This window comes from Coccinella septempunctata, chromosome 7 (genome assembly GCF_907165205.1).
Source record: "Coccinella septempunctata chromosome 7, icCocSept1.1, whole genome shotgun sequence".
In the NCBI taxonomy this organism is placed as follows: Eukaryota; Metazoa; Arthropoda; class Insecta; order Coleoptera; family Coccinellidae; genus Coccinella; species Coccinella septempunctata.
In genome coordinates, this window is record NC_058195.1 from 31,596,409 (window position 1) to 31,618,738 (window position 22,330).

Below are 22,330 nucleotides of genomic sequence, written 5' to 3' on the forward strand. Positions count from 1 at the left end.
CTAGCCTAGTTATATAATGGGTCATTACGGAAATTATTCAAAATATGCAATTTGAACTTATCAAGGTTAAAATTTTTGTATTCACATTTCAACTCATTCATGATGTTTGGTACCTGATAAGAAAAAGAACTCGTGAACATTGCAGTACTATGTCTTGGAACAGAAATGGCGCCTCGCGAACGAACATCAACGGAATGAACACTAGATCTTAAAATAATCCTATCGAAAAGATATGATGGTGACTTGTGCTTAATGATTTTGAAAAATAAAACCAGGGAATGAAATCTTCTTCTATGCTCCATATTGTGCCACCCAGTGCTTTTAAGAGTGTATGTTATGGACTCGTATTTCCTGATACCGTGAATAAAACGAAGGCAAGAGTTCTGTAATACCTGGACTCTGTTTATATCGAAGACAGTCAAGCAAGGGTTGTAGATAACATCGCAGTAATTCATGTGCGAGAGTACCAAAGATTCACAAAGCACAATCTTGATTGATTTGTTCAAATAACCTCGCCCTACTCAGGCAGTTCAAAATGTGCTGTGTGAACCGCATGTCAGAATCCATCGTCAATCCCAAATTCTTGGCAGTATCCCTAAAACTGATTATCTCACCAGTCAAAACGACACTGTGGCCATAAACCTCCAAAAATCGACCCTTATCACTTTTTTTCTCAAAGAGTTGGCATAAGGATTTGCTCGTATTCAAATGTAAACAATGCTTCCTTGCTATATCAAATATATTACTAAGATCATAATTGAGCGCTGCAATAGCTTGTGGAGATTCGCTGGGTTTAAATGACAATTTGAGTTGTCCATCATCTGTGTAAAAATAAGAAGCTGATATGCAAATATCGACGAAGCTTGAGATATATATCAAAAACAGGAGTGGACCAAGGATTGACCCCTGAGGGACCCCACAGGTCAAATTCAAAAACGAAGATGATCTTTCATCAACCACAACTGCTTGTGATCGCAACCCAATATAATCAGCAAGCAGATCGATTGCTCCCAATTGACACTGCAAGTCAAGAAAATATCGAAACATAAGAGATCTATCCGTGATGGGAGAATTTGAATGTAGTGCTGTGGAATGTGCCATTCACAAGTTAAGATTCGTGGTTCTCTCAGTGTATAGACCACCTAAGGGAAAAATAGATGTATTTCTCGAGATCATGGAGAAAATTCTAGTTGAGAGAATCGATTTTAATAGCACCATCCTCATTGCAGGTGACTCCAACATTGAATTGAAGGATAAGAGTGTTGTTAAAATTAGTTTTTCTCATTTCTTAACAATTTTCGTATAAATGGTCGCATTCAGCGGACGAAACAGTTGCGCAACTGTTACCAAACGCTAGCGTAAACGTTCGGTGACATATGCGCTACATTCTCAACACGTTCTGGAGCGGACGCCACTTTTGGGAGCGGATTTGATTTGTGCTAGGTAGCGGTAGCGCAAAGGAGCGAAAGTTGGATTTGAACTGAGTAGGTAGTTGTTATTTAGTGTGGAAGATGCACGAGCTTGAGTTTGTTGAGGAAAATGAAATGAAAATTGATGGAAGGTAATAAAGAAGGATGTTGAATAAGTTGTAGGAAATATACTAGAGCAACAAAGTAATTCGTCAGAATTCTAGGTTATGTTTTTCACAAAAAAAAACTGACTTAACTAGCACAAGGTTAACGAAACTTAAAAAATCCGTTTGTTTACGTCTTTCCTACAGACTTCTCAACTAATCAGCTGATAGTGACAGCTCGTTGGACTGCCTTATCCTATCTCGGCTTGCCAGCGAACGTTCAACATGTTCCCGACCGCTACCGCTACCGATGGGTAGCAGAAGCGTTTTGCGCTCCGTCCGCTGAATCCGACCAATGTCCTTATTGAATAGAATAACTGATCATTCTAAGAGCTGTTTAGATAATATCTGTAAAAATTCCTCGAAGCAGAAGTTATGGAATGTCATATATCTGACAACAAAACACGAAAGGTTAGTTTTCACATAATTAAAAATGTTGCTGATGAACTTGTTCGAAAAGGATTCTTAAACGAGAATAATAAATCAGCATTTATTAGTTAGCTAAAAAAACAAACTTGGGATAATGTTTATTGCATTTATTGCGAGGTCCGATGTAAATGAACACTGGACCAATTCATGCGTGAGCTTTTGAATGTATTCGATGAATGTGTTTCAATTCAACAAGTGTATAAAAATAAAGAATATCTAATTACAAAGAAGAATCCTGCCCTACAGAAAATTGAACAACAGATAGACAACTTGAAGTAGTTATCTGAATTTGACGTTTTATACCAATCACAATACAATAAATTGAAAAGAGATTATGATATTATATTGAACTCAAAAAAAATTGATTACATAAGGACAGAATCAGAAGATCTTATTGACAAAAAAACCCATGTGGACTATATGTCATGAAATAACAGGAAAGACTACAACTCAGGAAAATACTGTTTGAGAAGATCCTTCAAAGTTATCGTATGACTTCAATGAACATTTGATACGAGTTATAAAAAATATCCATATGATTCAAAAGTCCTTGACCTTTATTTATTCATTTTGTAACGAGAGGGTAGTTTTCAAACCTACCCCCTCATTTTAGAATAATTATTTTAGTTTTCATTTTTGAATAATTTCGTTTTGAATTAATTTTCCGAGAAATATTTTTAATTTCCAATTCAGGATTCCGACATCGTTCGGACTTGTAAACATACCGTACCGTTTTTATTCCGTTTTTATTTCCTAAAAACGATGTCGCACCGTATAAAACATCCTGAATTGGAAGATAACCGTGTTTTTTTTGGTCGCTAGCACAGATAAGTCGAAATTAAAACGTCTTCATCGACGCAAATTTACCGAATTTCGACTGCCGGGCACATCTGATTTCCGCACCCCCCCTATGGGTATAAAATCAGATGTTCCCCCGCAGGCCACTTCACTTACGATTTTCGCTTGACTGATTGACTTACGATTTTCACTCTTACCTTCCGCCGTTGAGTTTTAGTATAAGATTTCTTTCGAGTTTTGGGTTCATTTTTTGCCGTTCAGAATATACATTTTTAGTTTTGTTTTCTCTCAGTAATTAACGTGTACCATTCGGGTGATTTCGAGAGTTGTGAGTGTAAGTGGCCGAATATAGCCCAGAGGTAAGGAACGTCGAAGCGAGCGGTTGTGCATGTGTGCCTAACGATTTCTTTTAAAGAATATGTCAAAAACCTCATACAATTTGCGACTAAAAGGCCAAAACGATAGCGAGGACTCTCATCTTAGTTCAGTGATATCTGCTCTGAAGGATTTTATTGAAGAAAAAATAAACACAGCCACAGCTGAGTAAAGATCTCACATTCGTATTTTGGAAACGAAAATCGACGATCTGCAGAATAAAAACGAGCGATTGTTGGCACTGCATATGGCTGAAGTTAATCATGACACAGTTCATCTGGACCGTAGGGAAGCTGATAAGAATTCATCTTCGGATCCCACATCCACCAGAATGATGACTAATGCGGTGTTGCTGTCGTCTCCTCGACCACCGACTTCGGATGCTGGGGGAAAACCTGAGAAATCCAGGGTACGAAAGCCAGCGAAGGCATCCGGTAAGGGAAATGTAATTTTTGGGAATGGCAGTGTCCAGACTTCTGATGGTTTTGCGGCCACTCCGCGAAATATATGGCTCTATGTCGGAAGATGCAAGGCTGGCACTACCGTTGACGATGTCCGCAACTACCTCAATTCTAAGACATCAGAATATACTTTTGATATCGTCAAACTTGAAACTAAGGGACCAAATTCCAGCTTCAGAATAGGAGCTGATCCTTCTCTTGAGAATGTCTTATACAGTGCAGATTTTTGGCCGTCTGGAATGCTTGTCAAGAGGTACTTTTTTCCTGGACGAAGAGGCGCCCGTGGGAATCCCCACAGGACAGGGTCGTCAGATTGATTTGGGCTCTTCTGTTGAGGCGGGTTCACTCCACGCAAGTAAACCTAATTCACTGAAAGTTTTGCATCTCAATACTCAATGTATTTCTAATAAGTACCCATTAATTGACGTTTTGTTACTCAGAAATGATTTCCCAGATTTTGTTTGTCTTACGGAACATTGGATCACTGAAATGCACGATAGAGATTGTTTTAATTTGAGCGGTTACACCCGAGTGGCTGAATACTGTAGGAGGGATCACATCCACGGTGGTAGTGTGATTTTTGTTAGATCATCTATTGAAACTGAATGTTCCAGGATCTCATACTTGGAGCTTTTGTGCGAGGAGTTTAATTTTGAGTGTTGTGGCGCTTCTTATGGTCGAACATGCATTGTCTGTATATACAGATCAGTAAGCGGTGATTTGGAGATATTTGAAAACCGATTTACACAAATGCTTTCGTTAGTTCTCGTTAATTTTGACAATGTTTTCATTTGCGGTGACTTTAATATAGATGAGTGTTCACCAGACGCCGCGCCAACGAGATCTTTCTTTTCTATCTTGGGAAATTTTAGTTTGCGTTCACTAATCTCCTCCTACACCAGAGTTTTTACCGACTGCAACGGCAGAACATCCAAAAGTAGCGTTGACTATGTAATATGTGGAAATGATAGGCCCCAGATCGTAAATGTTTTGAATTATCATGCAGGTTTTTCAGATCACTATGTTCAAGTTGTCACGTTCAAGGACGAAACAACGCTACCCCATCAACACACATTTAGGAGGGTATTTCGTCGTAGGTTCTCCGATTTCGGGTTTGCCGAGTTTGATTTCCTTCTGCGTAGGAATCTTCTGACGGGCCGACAACACCGATTGGACGATGATTTCGACTCGTTTTATGAGGACTTCCTTTGGTGTTTTAATGCCGCTTTTCCTAAGCGGCTGAGAAATGTAAGGTGTTGTCCTGCTATAGAATCTGCAATATTTCCCGAAAATTTGGGACAGAAAATACTGGAGCTCGAACACGCTACTTGGCTAGCATCTAACATTCCTTGTTTACTAACACGTAATAATCGAGATCTGCTGAAGTTCGAGGTAAACAATATGATTCTGTCTTATCGTCAGGGCATGTTTGATGATATGATTGATGCTAGTAAAAATAAGATGAGAACAACGTGGCGAATTATCGACTCGGCTCGGCATAAATGTGTTTCCCGTGAAGGCCTCATATTGTACGAGGGTGATCGGGAAATATCGGATGCTAAAATATTGTGCGACCTCTTTGGTCGATATTTCAGTTCGGCTGCCCAGGGACTTATTACTGGTCCTTTCCCTCCAGCTTCTCTTTCGGTTGAGTGCTCCACCACGTCCAAAAACATCTCAAATTCTATGTTTTTTCCATCCCGTTACTCCAGAGGAATTTGAACGTATTATAGCAACATTACCAATCGTTCAAAGATTTTTGAAAAGACAGTTTATACACGATTGGTTGATTTAATTGAGGGTCACGGTTTGTTCACCGAGTGTCAGCATGGTTTCCGCGCTGGCCGATCCACTACAACTGCCATCTGTAATATGGTGCAGTCCATCTCCAAAAGGCTGGATGACGGTCATTATGTCACAATGCGACGCTGTGCTCGACCAGTTCTCAAAGTGGTGCGATAACAACCATTTGATTATAAATAATGAAAAGACTGTTTGTATCGAGTTTCACAGCCCTTATAGGGAGCCTTGCCAACCTCGTCTTGTTTTCGGAGGTGCTGTTCTAAGGCTGTCAGATCAGGTGATGCTTCTTGGCTGCGCTTTTGACAAACATTTGCGCTGGACATCTGAGATCGACAACGTTTGCGCTAGGTTGAATAGATGTTACTATACCCTATGTCATCTAAAAAGACATGTTGGCTTTCGTTGTGCTCTGACTTTCTATCACTCAAACATCGCCTCAGTACTGCGATATAGTCTGCTGGTTTGGGGGCGTGCTGCGGGATCTCACCGAGCATTTGTTTTGCAGAAGCGTATTATTCGCACGTTGTTTGGGCTCGATCCCCAAACCTCGTGTAGGGAGTACTTTCGTTCCCGTGGACTCCTGACACTTCCATCCATGTATGTTTACCACCTCATGATTTATATTCATGACATGAAGAACGAAGATTCTACCACTCGGGCTTGAACCATGCATTTCATGAGAAATCTCCGATGATATCGGGTATTCAGATATATGATGTTCTACCGATGTATTTAATTGAAAAACGTCCTTCGGAGTTCAGGCGTGAACTGAGATCGATTCTCGCCAATGGCTCTTATTATAGCGTGAGTGAGTTCGTCTCGGCAATGAGGGTCCTATAATTTTTTGTTTTACATGTATTTGAGTATTTGTATTTTTGACTTTATTGTTCACTTGTTTTTTACTCTTTTTTTCTGTTCACTATAAAACTTTTCAAGTTGCTAACGTCACTGTATATTCAGTGGAATAAAGATATTATTATTATTATTATTAAGACGACACTCCGTTAGTTTTTTTTATTGGAACTTCAGTTTTCCGTCGACATCCCTCTTATACCCGAGTCTGAGTTCCACCCCTACTGTCATTAACGTACCCTGCTGGTGTGGATACCCGGGGGGTAGGCGAAGGAACTTTGGGGTGGCTCACCCTTTCCCGAAATTTCCCGTCTTATCTAGTTCCACCCCTATTGTCTTAACTAATGATCATGAGTACAACTGACAAAACTCAACAAAAAAAAGCGAGAAACCCAGAATGCCTCAAAAATGGCAATTACGTACAATTATTTTTTAAAATCTTTCGGACCTGTTCCAGAGACATAAAAAAATAATCAACTTGACCACTAAACATGTCGCTGGTCCGAGATATCCGACATAGAGGCGAGTGCTGAGCCGTGTATGTGTACCTAAAGGGTACCATAAAAAGCTCACAGGCTCTGAGAGACTTCTGGGGAACATTTAAGCACAAACCACCAAGAATATATTAGCTCTGAAGTTTATTGTTCAAGATCTTAAATGCAAACAATGCCTCGGAGACCATACGTATGCTCGACAATGATAGCATTCCGAAATGCTCGCGCGCCAAAACATAGTCTCCATCAGGTATGACAAATTTCGTTTTGAAAGCAAGAAATCTTATGAATCTGTTTTGAATACTCTCAAGGCGATTAACGTTATTTTTTGCCTATTCCACACGACACTTGCAAAGTGTCGCAACTGCACTTGTGCAGGTCGCAATCTGCGAAATAATATCGGAGAAAATGACAAATCTATGTTCCTCAGACCTGTGAGCATTGATGAATTGTTTGAATTATATAATCAGCTGAAAAACAAACACTGTAGAGGGTATATCATATAGGTATATCATGGTTAGGTAAGTGTTGTAAAATTGTCAATCAGTTCACTTGCCGCTGTACTCTCCTACGTAATAAGTAATTCAGTAAAATATTCAATTTTTTTCAACGCATTTGAAGCATGCTTTGATCAAATCATTATTCAGAAAAGGGAACTCAAATGACCTAAACAACTATAGACCTATTTGTCTTTTATCAGCGTTTCCAAGAATCTTCGAATTGGTTATTCAAAGTTCAAGTTCTAGAATACTCAGGTTCATAAATCAAGACAACCTTTTTTCCGAATTCCAACATGAATACTTGCAGATCAACAAATACGACAATATATCAGTTCATCAATGTAATTTCAGACAACTAGATCATGATATCCTTTTGTTCACACTTGAAAAGTAAAGGTATAAAAGGTAATGCTAATGCTTGGATTCGATCATTTTTTTCGAGAAGACAACAGGTTATTGTTAAAAGTAATATAAAATCGGATATATGTAACAGTGATGCAGGTATTATATAAGGAAGCATTGCGGGACCGTAAATTTTTATAATATATATAAATGACCTATCATCATCATTGAGTCTTATTCAATCACAAATTTTGATGACGATACCAATATATTTATTTCTGGACTCAATTAAACGGATATTATTGAAAAAACAGAAAGCTGCTTTGTGAAAACCAACAATTGGTTTGCCATGAATGAGCTGACAATAAATGAATCAAAAAGCAATGTCAAATATCTGCACCAAGCAACTTTAATCTTGGAACTAACAACATAAATCCTGTCACAAGCACTCAATTTTTGGTTGTTACTATAGATGATTTTTCTAATTGGGATACTCACATTGAAAAGGTCTGTTTAAAATTATGTAGTATTGGTTATGGAATCAGAGTCGTAGCTCAATACATGAATTTCAAGTCACTAAAAATTTTATATCATGCAAATTTTGAATCTGTCCTCAGATTTGGGACAATTTTTTGGAGTAGCAATGCAGAGGTGGAATCGCTATTTGCTGTGCAGAAATGACTAATGAGAACCATTCGCAAAATGAGGTTCTGAGACTTTCGTAGAGGCAAATTCAAGCTTATGAATATAATGAATGCATACGCCTTGTACATTTATGAATGTGTTCTGTTCCAAAACGATGTCAATCACAGCTATTCTACGAGAAAGAGAGATCTTCTCTCTATCGATATCATAGGTTAACTCTAAGTGAAAAAGGACCACATTTCAATAAATTGCCGCATCACATTAAGTGTGCTAAAGGTGTATTTAAATTTAAAAAATTAATTAAGAGGATTTTAATACAACTGGAACCTTATAGTCTTGTCGATTATTTTGATTCTGACAATTTGTACTGAATTGTAAGTACCCATTTTTGACGTCATTTCATCTTTTATGTAATGTTTCATATTGTTACGAGACCGTTTCCCACAAGAAACACGGAATCGCATCGGAACCCGAAACCCAGGATTCCTGGAAGACGACACAAGGCGTGACCACCGATTGTGACTCTTTTCCGTTTTTATAATTTGAATAATAGTTAGTTGATGTCTAGCGTAAGATAGATTCACTTGCTTGTTCCTTGTACAAATAAAAACGATATCCTTTCTATCGAGTTGTCCTTTAATTATAATTGGCAACCCTAAAAAGAAATAGGTTCTTTTTAAAAATAGACATTTGGATACGTTATTCATAACTGGCGCTGCGAACAGGATATCGCAACGGGGTTTTAGTGAAAAGAAAAAAAACGAAAATCAGTTTCCATAAGTGAATACGGACTCGTCCGGCCAGGCTGTTCGAAGAGTGTTCGAGGAACTCCCGGTGACTATCAAGTCTTTGTGCGGTATCACCAAGAAACTACATCGAACCAGCAGAGAATCAATTCTACCCACTTCATCCAGAAGGAAGACCATCAACTCGATCCACTTCGATTAAGAAGAAGGAACTACACACTCTAGGATGCATATCTTGGTGATGTAAGTCCATCAATCTCTTTCCTTAAACCCAGAATCCCAAAGTTCAAATGACAGATACCGATTCTTCAAGCGTACTAGAAGTTATCGCTGAAGATTCAGAATTATTAGAATTAGAAACAAACTTTTTGAATAACCAATCAAAATTAGAAACAAATTTTTCCAACAATCAATCAATTAGAAATAGAAGATTCCAACCATATCCTTCAAGAAGAAATTTTGAAAACCTCGAAATGAATAACCAAACTTCTTCTAACCCACCTGTAGTTGACGCAATGTCAAGACAAGATATACAATTGCTTTTGAACTCAATACCTGAATTTTCTCCAAGTCAAAATTTATCAATATTTATCAATGAAATAGACAACCTTTTTATACATCTCCAAGGAAGGTTAACTCCAGATCTTACTTACGCCTTAAATTTCACAATAAGATCAAAAATTAAAGGAGAAGCGAGAGATTTCATTTCTTTACAAAATGCTACGGATTGGATCACTATCAGACGATCATTATTGCAAAGATACGGAGATCAACGAAATGAAGACCTATTGATTTGTGCATTAACACAATCCGTTCAGAAAAAGAACGAAAGTTATTTCGAATTTTACAGTAGAATTTCAAAGAACTTGAATGACCTTTTACAGTACCTAACACTCAATACACAAGATCCAAATTATTTGCTTTACAAAAAACAAGATGTAGAAAAATTAGCCCTCAAAACTTTCCAAATTGGACTCTTAGAACCATATCGGTCATATTTAAGCAATTTCGAATCTAAAACTCTTGAAGAATGTATAAACAGATGCAAATTTTACGATAATAGAAAGCAAGAGTGGGAATATTGTGAATTCTTAAGAAAAACTCAGGATAGTGATAAAAAACCAATTTATCGACAACAAAATAGTAGTTCTAATAGAGAGAATTTATTTGTTACTCAAAAACCTACTTTCAGTCAGCAAAATTATAATAATACCCCTACTCTCAGTCAGCAAAATTATAATAATACTCCTGCACGAATTCCTAATGAAAAAGGTTTTCCATACCCCATTAATCAACCGATCACTAATAATCCAAAATTTCCAACAAATCGACAAGTTTTCGGGCAAAACCAGGATCAAGTTTTCATAAGATTCAACCAAAGCCTACGCCCATGTCTATTAGCACAAGAAATACTTTCAGACAACCGGTAACACCCATGTCTATTTCCACCAGAAGAACGGGAATCCAACAGAAACCCAATTTCATCTCAGAAGAACTATTTAATGTTCAATCGGAGAATTGTAATTCAGACGAAAATATGACAGATTATTTCCCAGAAAATGCAGAAAATGAATTCGTTAACCCTCAAGAAGAGTGGGAAGAAAATTATGAAGATGAAAATTTTCAGTCATGTGCCCTAGAAACAAACAATACTTAGACTTGAATTGTGTTAAGATTAAGTCAAAATTGCCCTATATTTACCCTCCAGAAGTAAATTTAAGAATTCTTATTGATTCAGGTGCATCAAACTCAGTAATTAATAAAAAACCAGCTTATGAAAAATTTTTCAATTTCCTTTTCAAAGAACCATTCAGTGTTTCTGGCTTAGGATATACTATTGAATCAGATGACAATTTACATATCCCCATTTTATACGAATTAGGGATCTATGAAAATATTCATTTACATGTAGTTGATTGGCATAAAAAATTCGACGCATTATTAGGAACTTCCGATTTACAAAGACTAGGAGCAAAAATCGATTATCAAACACACACTTTAGAAATTAACGGCTTAAAAATCCCTTTCAATCTCGAATATTCCAATTCCAAAATTAAACCTAGAAAATTCACTGCGAAAAATCATGTCAAAATACCAGTTACTATCGAAAATGGCGATGTTATTATACCAGAGCTGAACTTCAAAGAATTTTCAACCCCGGAATGTATTGCACACGCGAAAGACGGATTATGTTGTATACCAATCCCTCAACCAATAAAAAGTACCGAAATAAATTTCTCAGAAAGAATACCTGTTCAATCTTTATTCGAAGCGGAAATATCAGAACCACCCGCGAAAAATCTAAATTTTAAATTTTCCAAACATATAAGAACTGAACACATGAATTCGGAAGAAAAGAGAGAAATCCTAAAACTTTGCAGTAAATTCAGAAATATTTTTTATAATGAAAATTGTGATCTTTCATTCAGTAACACAGTCAAACACAAAATCAGAACAAAAGATGAAGAACCAGTTTACGTGAAGTCCTTCAGACATCCTCATAGTATGAAAGGAATTATCCAAGAACAGATACAAAAATTGCTTGATGATAAAATTATACGACCATCAATTTCACCTTATAGTGCCCCCGTATGGATCGTCAATAAGAAAAAAGACGCATCCGGCAAAAAAAGTATCGAATGGTGATCGACTATCGTCGTTTAAATGAAAAAACGGTAGAAGACAAGTATCCCCTACCCCGAATTGAAGAAATATTAGACAATTTAGGAAAAAGTTGTTATTTTTCAACATTGGACATGGCCAAAGCATTCCACCAAATTGAAATGGACCCAGATTCCATAGAAAAAACGGCCTTCACAGTAAACAACGGACACTATGAATACGTTCGTATGCCCTACGGCTTGAAAAACGGACCAAGTACTTTTCAAAGAGTCATGGATGATGTATTCAAAAAGTATCTCCACATATTTTGTTTTGTGTACATGGACGATATTGTAATATTTTCCAAATCTTTACAAGAACACATCTATCATTTAAAATTAATTTTCCAAAAACTAAAAGAATTCAATCTCAAAATCGAACTAAATAAATGCGAATTTTTAAGTAAAAATGTTGAATTTTTGGGACATGTAATAACTCCCGACGGAATAGCACCGAATCCTTCCAAATTGAAAGCGATCGAAAACTACCCAATAACTCGGAATACAAAAGAAATAAAATCATTCTTAGGATTGATAGGTTACTATCGCCGATTCATAAAAAATTTTGCTCATATCGTTTCACCAATGACAAAGTGCTTGAAAAAAGGCGCAAAGGTAAAACCTGAAGATCCAGATTATGTATCATCATTTCAGTTGTGTAAAGAACTATTAACAAATGCCCCAATTTTAACTTATCCAGATTTCGAAAAACCTTTCAAATTGACAACAGACGCATCAAACGTTGCTTTAGGAAGTGTTTTATCCCAGTCTAATCGCCCAGTAGCATATTACTCTAGAACGTTGAATTCAGCCGAAAGAAATTATTCGACAATCGAGAAAGAATTATTAGCAATATTGGATTCCACAAAACATTTCCGGCCCTATCTTTTCGGTCAACATTTTACTGTAGAAACGGATCATAACCCACTTGTCTGGCTCTATAAAATAAAAGAACCAAATTCAAGACTAATTCGATGGAAACTAAAATTAGAAGAATTCGATTTCGATATCGTGCATACAAAAGGCAAAGAAAACAAAGTAGCAGACGCACTTTCAAGAGTTGAAATCAATAATCGGGAAAACGATAATCTTTCTTTACTTTCCGATGACGATTTGAACGTTGAAATCTCTTCAGTATTAGCGAATGTAAATGAAATACCTGTTCTAGCAGACGAAGAAGTAGAAAACATTTTAAATTCAGAAAATAATCAAAATATCCTCAACAATTCCGAAAATCGAAACGAAGATAACGATTCCGGTAATACTATTCATTCAACCCAAGACGACAACGGAAAGCAATACCCATTACAGATTCCCCAGTCAATATTTACCCAAATAGAATAATTCTTAATATCGGAGAACAGTATAATTTAAAATACACGAAACCTTTTGGAAAAAATACGTATAATGTTACTATCAAACTGAATTGTATAGAAAATGATTTGACTACACTTTTCAAAGAAGTTTTCAGACCCACTGAAACCTACGGAATTTTTTTCAGAGATAAAAATTTAAGACTTCCTTTTATTCGATTTTGTAAAGAATCTTTCAACTACTCAGTTAAACTCTACATAAGTAATCTTTATTTATTAGATGTAGAACGAGAAGAAAATCAAAACGAAATAGTCTCAGAATATCATGACAAAAATCATAACGGAATATCAGAAACTTTTAATCAACTATCTAAGAAGTATTATTGGCCTAAAATGAAAAATAAAATTACTTCGTTCATAAATAAATGTGAGCTCTGCCTTCGTTCAAAATACGAGAGACAACCTTATAAACTAAAATTTTCAGGACCACTTCTGGCAAAACGACCTTTTGAAGTTATACACATAGACACATTCTCATTCCAAAACTCAAAATTTTTAACGACTATTGACTTATTTTCCAAATATGCCCAATCTTACGTAGTAAAGGATGGCACTGCCTTTACTATTCTGAATAAACTACGTCACTACTTTTCACATCATAACATACCTCAGAAAATCGTATGTGATGAAGGAAAAGAATTCCATAATAAAACCTTCATAGAATTTTGCAAATTGAATAAAATTGATTTACATTTCACAACAGTAAATAATCCAAGTTCTAATTCTCCAATTTAGAGATTTCACTCTACAATCTTGGAAAAATTAAGAATTTTAAAACTGAAGAACCCTAACGAAAATCCTTCAAATTTAATGATCTCAGCTACACTTATTTATAATCAATCAATTCATTCAGCCACCGGCTACTCACCATTTTATTTACTTTATGGTCCTTATGACAAACTGCCTGAATTCGACCTCAATATGACGGTTTACGAACAATACAACGAAAAAAGAAAACAAGAAATTTTACCATTTTTCGATCAAGTTTACGAGAGAAATAAGGAAAAATCTCAAAAGAAATTAGATAAATTGAATGAAAACCGAAATGACCCTCCAAACTTGAAACAAAAAGAAGTTTTTGTAGAAAGAGGAAGACCTAGAAAAATTGATCCTCCTTTCGAAAAAATCATTGTTGAACAACAGGAACAAAATAAAATCAGCGGTTTAACCGAAAAATCTCGAGAAACTACCGCAAATATTAATAAGGTCAAGAAATTAAGAAAAAACGTTTTCTCTTTTCAGAATTCCAATAATGCTGATGCAGACCCAAACCAACCAGGCCCTTCAGGTCACCAAAATAATCAATAACGGATACTTCGAAGAAAACTTGCGTAATGCAAAAATTTTAGATCACTATCACAAATTTCTTTTCTTGATTGACATCTCTTATTTAAGAAACAGTTACAAACAGCTAAGAAACAGTTTTTACAAATTACATGAACATGATACTTTAAGTACATCCACTCATGAAATATGTCTTGAATTTCAAACAAATCTCAATCAAGTTGAACAAATTTTGAATAAATTAAATGGCAACTACAAAGTTAAGAGAGGTTTGGTGAATTTCATTGGAAAAGGTATAAAATTTATCACTGGAAATTTAGACGATGATGATTTGAATACCATAAATGAAAACTTAGAAAGACTTCATCAAAATGCAAATAATGAAATTGAAAGAATTGATAAATTAACATCATTTGCCAATCACTTGTCTAAAAGATATTCAGAAGATGTGGCTTTGTTAAATGAAAATATTTTGAAGACTCAGTCATTATTCGACAAAATAAAATCTAATGAAGAATTCACGATTAGGACACAAAATCTTATATTTCAATCGAAAGTATTACTCAACTATCTACTTATGATAGAAAGAACAATAAGTTTTGCAATATTTGAAATACCGAACCTAGAACTTTTTAAAGTTGAAGAACTCCATTCTATTGAACAATATCTTGAGAAAATTTATAAACCACAAGAGCTTTCATCAATTAATAATGCTCATCTTTACAAATTATTAGAATTTTCAAAAATATCTGTCATAGGAACAGACAAATCCTTAACATTCCTATTAAAAATCCCTATTCTTAAGCAATTCATTGCAAATTACTCCCAAGTGTACCCAGTAACCAATCATCAAGATATTGCGATAATACCACCAAAGAAGTATCTGATTAAGATCAAAAATGAAGAATATTGGACCGACGAAGCCTGCCGATCAATAAGCATCTCCTTAGTATTTTGTCTTCAAGCGCCAACAAAAGAAGCCTGTACCCTGACAAAGCCTCAACTTTGCCAGACTTCTTTGTCAATAAACAACTTCAAGATTACCCACGTACTGAAAAACAAACAATTGTTGACCATCTTCAAGAAAACCCAAGAAGTAATAGAAGATTGTCATGGAATCATAATGAAGAAATCCATTCAAGTAGCCAATTTGCTCAGTTCCGACTGCAAAATCATAATTGAAAATTCTATATTCGACAACACAGTACCAATTTACAATATCACATTCAGAAACCTTTCAAAAATTACATTGAAATTCAACCACAAAATCGAATTCCATTTGAAACATTTGAGAGAGCCAACCTCCATTATTCAAGAAGCTGAGAAACTCCGAGATGAACCCATGTATCTACATCCGGTCATTCACATGACACATTATGCCCTAAGTGGAATATTACTTTTTCTCATGGTTCTAGGAATAATTGCTATCTTGTTAAACAAAACAAGAATTCAAGAGCTCCTGTTCAGTCCCAGGAAAATCATCCACCTAGAGATGAGCAACGTTCAAGGCCTTGGTACTGATAACGAGGACGTTCCAGTCTAAGGGGGGAAGTGTTACGAGACCGTTTCCCACAAGAAACACGGAATCGCATCGGAACCCGAAACCCAGGATTCCTGGAAGACGACACAAGGCGTGACCACCGATTGTGACTCTTTTCCGTTTTTATAATTTGAATAATAGTTAGTTGATGTCTAGCGTTAGATAGATTCACTTGCTTGTTCCTTGTACAAATAAAAACGATATCCTTTCTATCGAGTTGTCCTTTAATTATAATTGGCAACCCTAAAAAGAAATAGGTTCTTTTTAAAAATAGACATTTGGATACGTTATTCATAACTATATGAAAACTTGAAATGAAGGAGATTTATTATGACTTTAGCCTTGCGGCTTTTCACTTATCCCAGATATCTCAGATATCAAAAGGATTAAGCTCTGTTGGAGCCCTTTCCAGGTTTTCGGGCTCGAGGTGGTGGTCGGGTCCGGGTCGCTCCTCGCCTCCCTGCTGTAGGTTGGATTCCTGCTCCACCCGTACTTCCTGTCGGAGCAGACGGTGTTCCTCTGCATTCCCCATGTACTTGCGTACAGTTCTCGCCGTTCCGAGCAGTACCGCCTTCTGCATGACTTTATAAATATTTTCGTCCAACTGAAGTTTTCTCAAGTTCTCTAGTAGTTTCTTCGGTATCAGGCCTGTAGATGAAATGACAATAGGGATGGTCTTGATATCTTTCAGCTTCCACTGTCTTCTGGTTTGTTCCTCGAGATCTCTGTATTTTGAAATTTTTTCAGTGTGTCTATCTAGAAGATTGTTATTATTTGGAATTGCCACGTCGATAAATAGTGCTGTGTCCTTATCCTTATTGAGCAATATGAGGTCTGGTCTATTGTGGGTTATTTTCCGGTCTGTGAGAACAGTGCGATTCCAGTAGAGCTTGCGATGTTCGCTCTCCAGCACAGCATCTGGATGGTAATCGTAATAAGGAACCTTTTTCGAAGTTAGAAATTGGTGTTTTAGTGCCAATTCTTGGTGAAGAATCTTGGCAACATCATCCTGTCTATTTTTGTACGCCGTGCCCGCGAACTTCTGACATCCCCCGGTGATGTGCTGGATAGTTTCATGTGTCGCACAGCCATAACGACAGCTATCGTCCGCCACTGAGGCATCCTTGGCGATGTATTTCATGTAATTTCTTGTTGGAATCACCTGATCCTGGATGGCGAGCATGAAGCCCTCTGTCTCAGGAAACAACCTTCCGGAAGTCAACCAGTAGTTCGACGCAGATATGTCGACGTAATCATGGTTGACCTCATTTTGGTGCCTCCCATGCAAAGGTTTGCCAATCGGTTTCTGCATTTACTTTCTGCAGAGAGTTCGACGGTTTCCAAGTGATCCTGTTGTAGCTTTAACGGTGTGGAAGTATCAGCAACACAAACTACTCGATGGAGTTCTGACGAAGCTGCCTTGCTCAAAAAATATTTTCGAAGTCCTTCAATTTCCTGGGACATACGGTTGGAAAAATCAACAATTCCTCTACTCCCAAGATGTCGTGTCAGCTCTGTCCGTTCTATTGAGCTTTTGGGGTGATGTTTATTGTATTTAGTCAGCATCGTCCTTATTTTTCTCTGTAAAGCTGCTAAATCGGTGGTCGTCCAAGAGATAGTACCAAATCAATAGCTCAGCGCCGAGCAAGCGTAGGTGTTAATCGCTTTTATGAGATTCTTGCTGTTAAGACCAGTTCTCATCATCCTTCTCAATCTTCGGGTGAACTCCTCCGTTAATTCTTTCTTCATCTGGGTCTGATTGATTTTTCTTGCCTGTTTTATGCCTAGATACTTGTATGTGTCTCCTTTCCTTAATGCTTCAATTCCTGCACCTTCCTTGAGTTTGAACGTACCATCTTGTATTTTCCCTCTCGGTATGTTTAGCAGTCGACATTTTTCTAGTCCAATCTTCATTTTGATGTCTTCCGAGAATCCTTCCACCATTTTCAGCATCAGTTGCATTTGTTTTTTGGTAGATGCGAAGAGTTTCAAATCGTCCATGTAGAGGAGATGATTCAGTTTCATCATGGTTCTATTCTATTCTATTCTATTCTTTATTCATCCTAACAAATATAAACAAGTTATAAACAGAATTACAGAGTCATACAATCTAAACTTAAGTTTGTATACTGTATGACCCTTTCAATTTTTGATGAATACCAAAAGAAACACAAAAAACAGAAAGAAAACCAAATATACCAAAAATCCACAAACTACATGAAGTGCCCAATGAGGAGAGCAAGCCAAAACCATCAATTTTGCATAGCCTAAACATGGTGAGGCCCACACTGGGCCACAGGAATATGCAAGATATGAATGAAATTAGATGCACAAACAGTAGGTACATAAATATCATTTACTGTCAATTTAAAGTTGTGCTATGTCGTCCCGGTAAGTAAAGCGGAAAAATATTTTGAATTTTCTAAAACAAAGTTTTTTAATTTATCCCTATGTGGTTTTTTTTTAATATTGAAATTCATTTTCAGCTGAGCAGGAAGAAAACAATAAAACTTCGGACCGTAGTAAAGAAAATTGTGCTGCAGATGTGAACTATCAAATCTAGGAACTATGACCGTTTTTCTGTTGGTATATCTAGTTGGGTAAGCATGTGTAATAAACTGTTTTTTTTTTCTTCATTTCATTGAGAAGGACCTCATATATGTATATTTGTCTGACATTCAGTTGTTTAGTCTCTTTATATAATTCAAGCGTATTATACATCCTATCAACTCTAACGATTATTTTCAGAATGGTGTTCTGTACAGTTTGTAAATTTTTTATGTAGATATCGTAAACACCACCTCATTCAACAATACCGTAACGCCAAATTGAGCACACTATAGAATCATAGACCCTGAATATCATCATAACTTCTTTAAACCCTTTGGCGTTCACCATCTTAATAAGGAGAGGATAATTATATGCCTTATTTTTGGTGAGAACTAAATTTATTTAATCAGACTGCAAAAACACGTCTGCTCGACTAGTTTCGGTGAGTTAACACATCACCATCTTCGGGAGCCAAGTAACAAGACGACTGCAACGAAAGGAAGAGAAAAATTCGTGGAAAAATATCGGAAATATATGAGTTCAACTTACGATGCAGCAGTCCTGTCATAGCTTTCCAAGTGGGCAGAAAAATCGACCGTCATACATATTTGTCAACATATAAAAAATATAACAGTTACAAAACTAAAATTCAAGTCAAAAACTTTGAAAATTTAAAAAAGGATTTTCAAGTGAAGTGAATACACAAACAAAACAAAACAATAAAGCTACGGCACGCAGGTACACCGCCGTCAAGACAGCTGACAGATTGACAGAAGGGATCGACTCGCAGTCAGCACAGAGGCGGCGCCGCAGAAGGATGAAAGGGTAACTCCTTCAGTCTTCCGATGTCACGATCCCCTCTACATTTGGCTCCCTCTTAAGAACATCAAAGAGGCGGGGGAAAACGTGTGTGGACAATGAATTGAGATTGACCATAGACACATCGTCGATGTGGCAGAAAATCTCTATCTCCTCCAACACGGACTGTCTCAGACCGAAGCCAGACGGGTGGATGATTCTGGCGTCCTTTTCCGGATCGAAGGGATGGTTGTTCAATCTCAAATGCCTGCCAAAGATAGACTTGTCGCAGTTGTCCATTCCCTGACTTCGAAGATGTTCGCTTATTCGTTGTTGTAGAGTTCTGCCCGTTCTGCCGATGTAAACCACGTTACAATTGGGGTCTCCGCAGGTCAATTTATAAACGCCGCTCCGTTGCAACAGTGGTACACTATCCTTGTTGTGCACCAGAAGATTGTACAGGGTGTTGGGGGACTTATATGCCACTCTGATGTCGTGGTTGTGGAAAACATTTCCCAATCGAGTAGACAACGGCCCGATGTAAGAAAGCCTCATGTATTTACTATTGGGCGTATGCTGTTGGAGGATCGAAGCCTCGTTGTTCAGGCGTTTAATGTCTTCTTTTCTTACCAAGGCATCGACCCATCCCACGTCGTATCCATTACGGACCGCCATATGTCTGATAATGTTTAGTTCAGACTGGAAATCCTCGCTTGAGAGCGGTGTGGTAAACAGTCGGTGTACCAAGAACCTTAGTCCTGAAAGGCGCTGGCTTAAATGGTGGGACGAACTGAAGCTGATAATGTGGTCGGTCTGTGTCGGCTTTCGATAAATACTGAACGATATTCTGTTGTTCAGACGTTTCAGTTTCAGGTCTAGGAAAGGTATTTCGGAGTCTTCTTCCAATTCCATAGTAAAGTTGATATTCAGATGTAAACTATTAAGCCAACATAGAAAGCTGTTTAATTCATCGCGATCACCTGTCCAGCAAACTATCACGTCATCGACGTATCTAAACCGAAATAATATATTCTCCCTATAGGGATTGTTCATGTTATCAAATACTAATTTCCTCTCGAAGAAAGACATGAAGATCTCGGCGAAGCTCTGAGACAGGGGGTTACCCATTCCGAGACCGTCCTCCATTCTGTAAAATACATTTTCAAAAGTAAAGTAATTCTGCCTCAAACACAACTCGACAAGATGAAAGATGCTGTCGCAGTGTTCGTTGTCTAAAGGTGATGTATATAGGATGTGTTTGAACAGAAGCATTGTCTGAGACAAAGGAATACTCGTGAATAGGTTGGAAACATCGAAGGAGACCAGAATTGCGTTATTAGGTATGTGGACATTTCTCAAATTTGCAACAAGCTCGGTGGGATTCGCAATGCTGTATGGAGACTGATATTGGAGATGAGTGTGGATATAATTACTTAGCCATCGCGCCAATCCACAGGTGAGAGAACCGGTCTTATGCAGATGGCTGGTTTATGTATTTTGGGCAAACCGTATAATCGGGGAGGAACGTGATTCATTGGCAGAAATCTCTTATAGCTTTCACATATCTGAGGTGCGTAAGTGTTGACGATGCTGGTGAAGTCTTTAATATATTGTTTTATAGGGTCATTTTGCAACCTAACGAAGCCATTTGCTGTGATATACTCTAATACCAGTGACCTGTACTGGTCCTTCGGCATAATCACTACGCAGTTTCCCTTGTCAGCCTTTGAAACGAAAAGATTATTGGTGGATATCTTCTGTCTTATCGACTTTATAATGGATCTAAGATTTTCGTGAGAAGAGAGGGGTGATGTTCTTTCCTTATATTTACTTAAGATGGTGTATAATCTGGAGGATAATGCGTTGAAGTTTTCTTTAACTATGGAACGAGTGGCACACTCTAAATCTGCAATTAAAGACTTAATTCCAGAGATACCGGATGGAGGAATAGCAAACTTCAAACCCAGGTTCAGAAGGTCGAGCTCGTCCTTCGAGAACGTTGTGGGGGTCAGAAGTTTCACCCTAGGGTGGAATGTATGATTTATTGGAGGAGGGACAGTGTTGTCAACGCGGAATGGATCTCCTCTGGTTTTCAAACTTTGTATTTTATTATTTAGTGATCTGAATCTACGTCTGGACAGGTTATATAATTGCGCATTCAACTTCGCTCGTAGCTCATCCAATTCTATGGGGTGGAGTCTAGTCTGCAGTATGTCGTCAAGAATCTTCATCTTCATTCTATTTCTGTAGATGTTGGAATGCCACCTGCTTATTTCTTTCCTCATTTTTATCTTCATATGGTTGCGAAGAAAGTTACCTTCTCGACGAATTGTGCTTGTCCTATATGATCTTAATATATAATTGGGGTATATGTTCTCCCTGAGACAAGTCTTGTTGAACCAAATGTGACCGGATGCAATTTTTGTCCTTCTACCCAACTCGAAAAGCAGGCGGGTTAAAACTGCCAGGCTAGCGATCATCATAACTTCTTTAAACAGACCGACCACATTATCAGCTTCAGTTCGTCCCACCATTTAAGCCAGCGCCTTTCAGGACTAAGGTTCTTGGTACACCGACTGTTTACCACACCGCTCTCAAGCGAGGATTTCCAGTCTGAACTAAACATTATCAGACATATGGCGGTCCGTAATGGATACGACGTGGGATGGGTCGATGCCTTGGTAAGAAAAGAAGACATTAAACGCCTGAACAACGAGGCTTCGATCCTCCAACAGCATACGCCCAATAGTAAATACATGAGGCTTTCTTACATCGGGCCGTTGTCTACTCGATTGGGAAATGTTTTCCACAACCACGACATCAGAGTGGCATATAAGTCCCCCAACACCCTGTACAATCTTCTGGTGCACAACAAGGATAGTGTACCACTGTTGCAACGGAGCGGCGTTTATAAATTGACCTGCGGAGACCCCAATTGTAACGTGGTTTACATCGGCAGAACGGGCAGAACTCTACAACAACGAATAAGCGAACATCTTCGAAGTCAGAGAAGGGACAACTGCGACAAGTCTATCTTTGGCAGGCATTTGAGATTGAACAACCATCCCTTCGATCCGGAAAAGGACGCCAGAATCATCCACCCGTCT

General features: G+C 37.6%; 2 protein-coding genes across 2 annotated transcripts; both read right to left on the minus strand.

The window, feature by feature from the left end:
* Positions 1-19,259: 19,259 nt before the first annotated feature.
* LOC123317815 lies at positions 19,260-20,495 on the minus strand. The gene has a single exon (XM_044904425.1). It carries the CDS (start codon positions 20,493-20,495, stop codon positions 19,260-19,262), a length of 1,236 nt encoding a protein of 411 aa, XP_044760360.1.
* A 161-nt stretch (positions 20,496-20,656) lies between these two features.
* LOC123317816 lies at positions 20,657-21,757 on the minus strand. The gene has a single exon (XM_044904426.1). The coding sequence runs from the start codon at positions 21,755-21,757 to the stop codon at positions 20,657-20,659; it is 1,101 nt and encodes a 366-aa protein (XP_044760361.1).
* Between the last annotated feature and the right edge of the window lie 573 nt (positions 21,758-22,330).